Source organism: Carcharhinus amblyrhynchos, chromosome 1 (genome assembly GCF_965287045.1).
Source record: "Carcharhinus amblyrhynchos chromosome 1, sCarAmb.v2.hapA, whole genome shotgun sequence".
NCBI lineage: Eukaryota > Metazoa > Chordata > Chondrichthyes > Carcharhiniformes > Carcharhinidae > Carcharhinus > Carcharhinus amblyrhynchos.
Genome location: NC_137324.1, coordinates 33,286,732 through 33,296,867, shown reverse-complemented (window position 1 = coordinate 33,296,867; position 10,136 = coordinate 33,286,732). Strand labels below are relative to the sequence as shown.

Genomic DNA, 10,136 nt, shown 5'->3' with positions numbered 1-10,136 from the left:
CCTATTTATTCCCTCTCCCCTAAATACAGCAGCGCCGAACAAATTATCAACAAAATCCGCCATCCGATCTCGGCCGGTGACTTCTTTTGAGAATAAAAAACACCAACGCACCGTCGAGCTTCAGAGCGATCGGTCTGGATGATGTCACTGCATCACGTGCCCCAGGGCCCGAGGGAGGGAGGAGAGGCACAGGGTCTGATTGACAGCTGGGTCAGCCAATGGAATGGGCGGGCTTGGCACGTCCGCGTTGGCACAGGGAGAACGGATTGGACTGGGCGGGGCGAGGGGGAGTGGGCGGGGCCCGGGAAATCGAGGGAAACGAGCGAGTGCAGAATGGCGGAGAGTCAAACTGATCCGCGCATCCGGGTATTACCGGGGCGACGTTCCCTCGCGCAGGGGCGGGCGGGCGGGGGCCGGGGAGGAGCTGGGCTCCAGCCAATGAGATTCAGCGGGGTGTAATCATGGGCGGGGTTTCCCTATGGGGCGAAGTCAAACGGATTCGGCGGAGCGGCAATGACTTTTAGGGGGGAGGTGGGGTAGGCGAAGAGACGAGCCAATGGGATTGGTCGGCCGGGTAATCAGGGCCGGGGTTTAACTATGGGCCGAGCCAATGGGGGCGGGTGATCTGGGATAATGGGCGGGGTTTGTAGTGCGCTGGGCCAATGGGGATGGGCGTCTGGTGATGCTGGGCGGGGTTTGCGATGGGTCCCAGCCAATGGGATCGAGCGACCCGGCGGTAATGGGCGCGGCGTCGCTCTTTTCGACGATGGAGTGAAAGAACAAAAGAAAAAAATAACCCAGGGGCGCTGGCGCTTTTGTAGAAAGAGAGAGAAAAATATTTTTTTTAAAAAAAACAAAAAAAATCAGAAGCTTTATTATTTAATGAGGAACCGATATTTAACGCTAGGCTGTTAGTGTAATAACAATGCCGAGTAGTACAGTGTTTACAGACATGGACAGGGAGGATGCTGAGGCCGGGCCTCTCCACATCGCCATGGAGCAGCTCACCGTCTTCGGCCTGGAGGAGCCACCGCTGCCTCAGCCTCAGCATCGCCGGGGCCTGGAGGCCGAAGCTCTCTCTGCTTCACCTCCTCCCCCGGCCGCGGGGGGAGAGCCCGTGTCGGTGCCGCAGCCGCTCCTGCTGCAGGGCCCGGTGAACGGCAGTCAGCCCGAAGCGGCCCCTTCCCCCGGCGGCGGCAGCAGCGGCGGCGGCGGGCTGCCACTGGTTTCCTCCGTCCTGGCTCTGTTCGAGGCCGAGCAGCTCCAGCAGCAGCAGCAGCAACAACAGCAGCCTCGGAAGAAGAGCGTCAACATGACCGAGTGTGTGCCCGTTCCCAGCTCCGAGCATGTCGCCGAGATCGTGGGCAGGCAGGGTGAGTCTGCTCCCCCCCCCCCAATCCCACCTCCCCCCCCCCCAATCCCACCTCCCCCCCCAATCCAATCCCAACTCCCCCCTCTCCCCCTCCCCAATCCAATCCCAACTCCCAACCCCCCACCCCCAATCCAATCCCAACTCCCAACCCCCCACCCCCCTCCCCAATCCAATCCTAACTCAACACAACCCAACCCAACCCAATCCAATCCCATCCCAACTCAATACCCCCCAACCCACTGTCCACTCCCATCCCCTCTGCCAAACCATCCACTCCCACCCCCTCTGCCCCCCACCCCTATCTTTCCCTCTTTGTCCTTCTTGGCTCCACTCTGTTTCCACACCGCCTCACTCTTTAGGATACTCTAGTAATTCTCTCTGTCTTCCCCACACCCCCAATCTTGTTTTCTGCCTTTTCTTCCCCTCTCATTATGCCTGCTCTCTTTGTTTGCTTCAATCTTTTCTCTCTCTCTCACTACTGTCCTTTCTCCTTTTTTATCTCTGGTTCCCTTTTCCCACGCTCCTTTCATATGCAAGATTAATAGTTTGAATTTTAGTGAAGAAACGTGTTTTTTTTAATGCATCGACTTCTGAACATGTTCTGATACATTTGAAGCAGAATGCCAACACAATACTTCCAATTTTCTAGTCAGATTCCCTCACATTGGTTTAATTGTTCTACTATTCTGCATCTGTTTTTTAAATAAATATTATCAGGTGCTTAAATAGTTTTCCAATCTGTCATATTTGTAATGTAAATATTTTAAAGTCTTTTTTTCTGATTCTACTGTTGGAAAATTTTTAATTAAAATGGCCTGTCCTGGACAATTGGTGAAACAAAAATATAAAAAGGGTTGTGTGTGTGCATGTATATTTTCTGAAGCCATAAATATGATGACTAGAATGTTTATGGAACTTATGCCAATATTGCATTGATCATGAAATATGATCTCACACCCCGTTGCATGTTTACCTCAATTTGGGGAGCTTGATTTTTTAACATTTGATGCCGTATGTAAGAATTTGTGCAACTTGCATTGGTTTAGAGATTTGGTCAATACCACCCAAATTGCATAGGAAAAGGATGCACACACCAGTGAATACTTAACTTTAATACCTGTGTACAGTTCTGGTCACCCTATTATAGAAAGGATATTGAATTTGACAGAGTGCAGAAGAGATTGACTAGGACGCTACTGGGACTTGTTTGAGTTATAAGGAGAGACTGGATAGACTGGGACTTTTATCTCTGGAGCGTAGAAGGCTGAAGGGTGGCATGGACAAGTTGGGCTGAAGGGTCTATTTCTATGCTGTAAATCTCAATGACTCTAGATAAATCTGCTCCCAAACTTGTAACAATGCTAGATGCTGTGAGCACATTTTGAGAACCCTAATAGTTATCCACTTGGTTTTTGAGAACCGTACATCTGACTAGCAAGAGTGAAATTCAGCCATTTAAGCCCTGTTTATTCGAAATCCGTTTTTTCTAAATTGGACAGCATGAGTGACTTATGATTAGCTAATTTCACATATCTGCTGCCTCAGCAAGCATTTCAGTCAGATTAATTTTGTCTGTTTTTTGACAAGTTAGTGTGTAAATTAATTCATCTTTCAAAGTCAGGAAGGCCCATTTTGTTCTATGTCAAATAAAACCACTTGCTGAATCTAAACTTTATCAATCCTATATATGCTAAGTTCATACAGACATACAAATAAGGAGTAGGAGTAAGCCATTCAGCCCCTTGAGCATGCACCACCATTTGACAGGATTGTGGCTAATCTGATTGTGGCCTCACTCCATTTCCCTGCCTACCCTGTTCGGGAGTTGGGGGGGAGGCGAATTCTCTTTGTCTCAGTCTTAAATTGGGGTACCCTTCAATTTTAAACTGTGTCCCCTAGTTTTACCCCCCCCCCCCCCCCCCCCCCTGATGTGTGCACACGCACGCACACACGCAATCCCACCAAGTCCCCTCAGGATCTTGTATGCTTTTTCTCACCTCCACTGAGTATAGGCCCAACTTTCTCAAAGCTTCTTCATGAGTCAACTGCTTCATCCTAGTGAGCCTTTTCTGACCAGCTTCCAAACCTAGTATATTCTTCAAGGTGAGCAAAGCTACGTAATACTCGGCTGTAATCTCACCAATACCCTATATAGTTGCAACAAGACTTCCTTGCTTCTGTTCTCGATTTCCCCTAACAATAAACAGCAATGTATGTTCCATTTGTCTTCCTACTCACTATTTGTGATTCATGTAACAGAGCAACCGGATTCCTCTGCACCTTGGATTCCTACATTTTTCTCGATTTAACTTTTCTATTCTTCCTGCCAAAGTGAATCATGGATTCCCTACACTGCGTGAGGAAGCCATTTGGTTCATTGAGCCTGCACCGACAACAATTCCACCCAAGCCCCTCATAACCCCATGTACTTGCTCTGCTAATTCACCTGACACTAGGCAATTTAACATGACCAATCAACATAACACACACATCTTTGGACTGTGGGAGGAAACTGGAGCACCCAAAGGAAACCTACACAGAAACGGGGAGGCAGTGCAGACTGCCCACAGACATTCAAGACTAGGATCAAGCCTGGGTCCCTGTCACTGTGAGGCAGCAGTGCTAACCACTGTGCCACCCACAACCAGTGGACCATGTTCAAATTTTCTCATAACACGTCTGGAGTACCGTATATAGTTTTGATCTCAAAACCAGCCTCCCGTCCATTGACTCTGTTTACACTTCCCGCTGCCTCGGCCAAGCAGCCAGCATAACTAAGGACCTCATGCGCCCTGGACATTCTCTCTTCCACCTTCTTCCATCACGTAAAAGATACAGATGTCTGAGGTCACATACCAACCGATCCAAGAACAGCTTCTTCCCTGCTGCTGTCAGACTTTTGAATGGACCTAGCTTGCGTTAAGTTGATCTTTCTCTACACCCTAGCTATGACTGTAATACTACATTCTGTGCTGTCTCGTTTCCTTCTCTATGCTTGGTCTGTATGATATACAAGAAACAATTCACTTGAAGCAGTTCAGAGACGGTTCACTCAATTTATTCTTGGATGAAGGGCTTATTTTATGATGAAAGACTGAACAGACTGGGCCTATATCCATTGGAGTTTAGAAGATTGAGAGGTGATCTTATTGAAACATCTGAAACTTGACGGGGTGGGTGCTGAAATGATGTTTCCCCTTCTGGGAGAAATTAGTGCTGGGGACAGCGTTAAGAATCAGGTCTTCCTTTTTAAGATGGAGATGGGGAGTTTTTTTTCTGATTGTTAACCTGTAGAATTCTCTTCCCAGAGAATGTAGTAGCCAGGTCGTTGAATTTATTCAAAGTCGAGTAGATTTTTGGTAGACAAAGGAGTTGGGTTAATGGAGCTGATGGGAAAATGGAATTCAGTGAGATCAGACATGAGGATTGGCCATGCTAAATTGTCCCCTATCGTCCTAAGACATGTAGGTAGGTTAGGTGAATTAGCTATGGTAAATTCATGGGGTTATGAGGATTGTTGAGGGGGTGGGGCACTATAAGATGCTGAGTTGGTGCAGACCCATTGGGCCAAATGGCCGCCTTCCACACACTAGGGATTCTTTGGTTCTATGATCTTATTGAATAGTGGAGCAGACTCGGAGGGTTGACCGGCCTTCTGCTGCTCCTACATCCTATGATCCTGTACTCCATCTGCCAAATCCCTACCCATCCACATAATCTACCTATAGGTCCACTGCAGATTTCTTGTGTCCTCATTACAACCTACTCCACTATTTGTCATCAGCAAATACTGTTGGCTTCCGGCAAGCTCAAAGTTAGAACCACTTATCCTGGAGTTAGCAGGTTGGACGCCTACACAGAAAGGCGATCAATGACACAAAACTCCTTTAAAGCCCACAAATGTTCCTTAACTCCAGCACTCTGCAACCTTCAGAACCAAAACTTGATTCTACATAATGCTACCATGTTTTCCTTTTTTAAATGTGTTTTCTCAATTAGAAGAAAAATATTTGCACTGTTTACAAGTATAACGTGGCAGCCCTATATTTCCGGATTCCATTGTTGTATTCCCACTCAGTTCCATTTATGTACTGAATCAGTCTAAACGATCAATATGGAAGTAAAGAACCTGCAGCTCAAGTCAGCCACGAGGCTCAAAGTTTCCATTTCAGTCAATGAAACTGACTTCTTATTGGGGAGGTCACAGTGCACTATTTACATATGTTTTAAGAAATGATCAATTCTCTAGTTTTAGAAAAGATTTGTGTTTCAGTTGCCGAAGTGCCTTTCATTATTACTGTCATCTCGTAATGCTTTACAATTGCAATGTAGAAAATGGGGTGGCCAATTTGTGCGCAGCAAACTCCATGAGCAGTTTTTTAAAGTTGATTGAAAGATAAATAATAAGCAGGACACTGCTCATGTTTGAAATAGTGCTTTGGGAAAGTTTTACGTTCGCCTGTAAAGCACAAACAGAACCTCTTTTTAATACCTTGTCTGCACCTCTGGCAGTGCAGCACTTCCTCATGCAGCACTCTGTCGAACAGCACTGGTGTAGCCTTTAATTTTGCTCTCAAGTGCCTGGAGTGTGTTGAACTTCATGTTCAAACTAGTTACTTTGGTTGCATCATACCACGTGCAGCAAAGATTTTGTTGCCTTTATTGTGTCTTTTAGTGCAAAGGGAGAATCTATCATTGCCTATAAACTGCTTAAAAGAGTCCAGCTTTAGCTGGATTACAGGACTAGAGGGCACAGCCTCAAGATAAGGCGGGGGGGCACAGTTTAGAACAGAATTGAACAGAACAGAAACTTCTTCACTCAAAGGGTGGTGAATTTCTGGAATTCTCTGCCCGTTGAAGTGGTGGAGGCTACCTCGCTAAATATATTTAAGACGCGGGTAGATAGGTTTTTGGTAGGCAAGGGGATTAAGGGTTATGGGGAGAAAGCGGGAAAGTGGAATTGAGCCACTTCAGATCAGCCATGATCTTATTGAATGGTGGGGCAGGCTCGAAGGACTAGATGGCCTGCTCCTATTTCTTATGTTTTTATGTTCTGTGCTGGCACTTTCTGCAAAGTTCTGGCTTCAGCCCTACTTCAGAGATTTGAGGACATCACTTTGGTCCAGTACTACAGTTTAGCTGGTTGTTATCAAGTGAGGTGTTAACCTGACTTCTCATGGGCGCAGTAGATTCCAATGGCTCTATTCAAAAGAAAAGCAGAGAGACCTTCCAGTTTCCTGGCTAGCCTTGGTTCTTATCCAGTATCACTATCTGGTGATTAATTTAGTTGATGTTTGTAGGACCTTGCTCAGTATGATGTTGGCTACTGTGTTTTCCCACAATTCAAAAACAACTACACTTCAATTAGCCCCTTGACTGTGCACTGTTTTGGGACATTGGGGGTTAGGATTGTGGAATATGTTTGTGTAAATGCAAATTAATTTTCATTTGAATCAAATTGCGGTCTGCTTAAATGCTATTTTAAAGTACTTTTTTTTTAAAATGTTACCCGAGCTTCTGGATTTGTTTTTTCCTATCTTAATTAAGAGGGAAGAATTAGAGTCAGAGGTTTACAGCATAAAAACAGGCCCTTTGGCCCAATTTGTCCACGCTGCCCTTTTTTTAACCACTATGCTGGTCCCAGTTGCCTGCATTTGGCTTTTACCCATGTAAGATGCGTGGGAGTAAATGATCTTCCATTGCTCTCTTCCTTGTTGCGCTGTACCTCAAAAAGTGTTAAATATTTACAGCCGAACGGTTTTTTATTATTTGTACTGCTATGAGAGTGGAATGCTGTTTGTGGCTGGCCAGTAGCTTACCTGATTGGCTGGAAGTTAGTAAGATTTTTAATGGCAAGTAAAGGGAGATTGAGAGAGGAAAAGAAACTCGATGCTAAATTTTGTATTTGCCTCATTTTCTCATTTTGAAGAAAATCCTGAAAGAAATGTTTATTAATATCCAGCATGTTATGCTAAAAATGTAAGGGAAGATTACTAATCCCTATTGTAGAATGTGGTTTATTATTCCTTGCTTTTCTTTGGGTTGGTAGGTAGGGAGAAATGGCAAATTTAGTACTGATGTGGGAGGAAATGTGATCTGCAAGTATTGTTTTTCCTACGTAGAAAAGCAGGTAAGTGAGGCATATAATTTTAGATCTGTCGCCTGAGGGTTGTTGGGTGAGTTGTGAATTTATATTCAGCACCTAGCAAATTAAAACCAGTACTTTGCATTATCAGTCAATTTTAACACAAAATAAGAATTTTGGAGTTCTTTGAAAGTGCATACAAGCAATGCCAGTGACTTGTTAACTTGCAGAGGTACTTTGGAAAAGAAAGGGAGGAAGTTGGCGGTAATCACTTCCTTAGCAGTTTTTTTCAGTGTCTCATAGTGACCCAAAGCTACATTTACACCTGTTCCTAGATTCTGAATGGTCAGGTCTTCTTGAACTGTCAGTCCTTGTGATGAAATGGCCTTACAGTAGGGGGTTTCAGGGTTTTGATTCACTGACTATGAAGGGACAGGGGAATATCCAGGTTCAGCTGAGTGACATGGCTTTGATGTGTGCTTATAATAATGCTGCTCTTGTTTCTCACTAGAATTTGTGGACTATCGAATACATTTGTTAAGTTGCTACAATGCATCCTGTACAAAGTGTAACGCACTATCACATTAAATGCTTTTGACGTGGGTAATATCAAACTTTTTATTACAAGTGCGCCTGTCAGACAAGTGATTATTATGTGATGCTTCTTGCAACCAACTATATAGAACATAGAATGGCACAGTACAGGCCCTCGATGTTGTACCGAGCTTTGTCCAAAACCAAGATCAAGCTATCCCACTCCCTATCATTCTAGTGTGTTCCACGTGCCTAGCCAATAACTGCTTGAAAGTTCCTAAAGTGTCTGTCTCCGCTATCACAGCAGGCAGTGCATTCCACACCCCAACCACCCCGAGTAAAGAAACTACCTCGGGCATCCCTCCTGTATCTCCCACTATGATCCTTATAGTTATGCCCCCTAGTAACATCTACCTCCGCCTGAGGAAATAGTCTCTGCACGTCCACTCTATCAATCCCCCCTCATCATCTTATCAATTTCTATTAAGTCACCTCATCCTCCGCTCTAAAGAGAAAAACCCCAGCTCCCTCAACCTTTCCTCATAAGACCTACCCTCCAAACCAGGGAGCATCCTGGTAAATCTCCAATGCTTCCACATCCTTCTTACAGTGAGGTGACCAGAACTGCACACAATATTCCAAATGTGGTCTCACCAAGGTTCTGTATAGTTACAGCATAACCCCATGACTTTTAAACTCAAATCCCCTGTTAATAAACGCTGACATGCTATAAGCCTTCTTCACGACTCTATCCACTTGAGTGGCAACCTTCAGAGATCTGTGGATATGAACCCCAAGATCTGTGGGTATGAACAAGAACCCCACATTCCTCAGAACCCTGCTGTTGACCCTGTAATCCTCATTCAAGTTTGTCTTACCAGAATGAATCACCTCGCACTAATGAGAGTTAAACTCCAACTGCCACTTTTCAGCCCAGCTCTGCATCCTATCAATGTCTCTTTGCAGCCTACAAGAGCCCTCCACCTCATCCACTACTCCACCAATTTTGGTGTCATCAGCAAATTTACTAACCCACCTTTCAGTCCCCTCCTCCAAGTCATTGATAAAAGTCACAAATAACAGAGGACCCAGCACTGATCCCTGTGGTATGTTGCTGGTAACTGACCTCCACTCTGAAAATTTTCCCTCCACTCCCACCCTCTGTCTTCTATGAGACAGCCAGTTACTTATCCAATTGGCCAAATTCCCTTCTATCCCACACCTCCTTGCTTTCTTCATGAGCCTACCATGGGGAACCTTATCAACCACCTTAGTAAAAATCCATGTATATGACATCAACTGCTCTACCTTTGTATGTAGTTATCTCCTCAAAGAGTTCAGTCAAATTTGTGAGGCAAGACTGACCCCTCATGAAATTGTGCTGACTGTCCCGGATTAAGATGTATCTTTCCAAATAAATCCTATCCCTCAGGACCCTTTCCATTAACTTACCAACCACTGAAGTAAGACTAACTGGCCTTTAATTATCAGGGTCATTTCTATTTCCTTTCTTGAAGAGAGTAACAACATTCACCACTCTCCAGTTCTCTGGCACAATTCCTGTGGACAGTGAGGACCCAAAGATCAAAGCTGAAGGTTCCACAATCTTATCCCTTGCTTCCCAAAGTATCCTAGGATGTATCCCACCTGGCCCAGGGGACTTATCAACCTTCAGGTTTTTCAAAATTGCTAATATGTCTTCCCTCAGAACATCTACCTCCTCCATCCTATAAGCCTGTATCACACTCTGATCCTCAAAAACACTACCACGATCCATCTTTTGATTATCTTGCCTAATATCTCCTGAGTCTCAAGTCTGTGTAGTTCTTTTTGGGCCCAGGGATGTTTTGCTGCATTAAAGACAATATTAAATTGTTTGAAAACTATACGAAGTACTTAGTACATTATCCCCTGACCTTTTAAGTAAGACCATTGAGATAGCAGCTGAAGATTATTGTCCTGAGGATCACTTACAGTTATAGCTTCGTCTTTATGCAATAATTGCGCTCTCATATGCACAGACATCTTTCTTTGGCTTAAGCCACTGAAGAGTTTCTCCAGTCACTATTGGGTCATTTTTCTGACCCAAAGGTGCTATGAAAATGCAAGTTGTTTCTTTGCCATATGATTATCATATATTGTGTC

The 10,136-nt window shown here is 44.8% G+C and overlaps 1 protein-coding gene across 1 annotated transcript in view; it reads left to right on the top strand.

The window, feature by feature from the left end:
* The first annotated feature begins 745 nt into the window (after nt 1-745).
* The window catches only part of mex3c (mex-3 RNA binding family member C), a 47,231-nt gene continuing 37,840 nt past the window's right edge, over nt 746-10,136 (top strand). Inside the window, exon 1 of the mRNA XM_080208337.1 lies at nt 746-1,373. Coding sequence (XP_080064463.1) covers nt 926-1,373 — 448 coding nt within the window. The 5' untranslated portion in view covers nt 746-925. The remainder of the gene's footprint in view (nt 1,374-10,136) is intronic.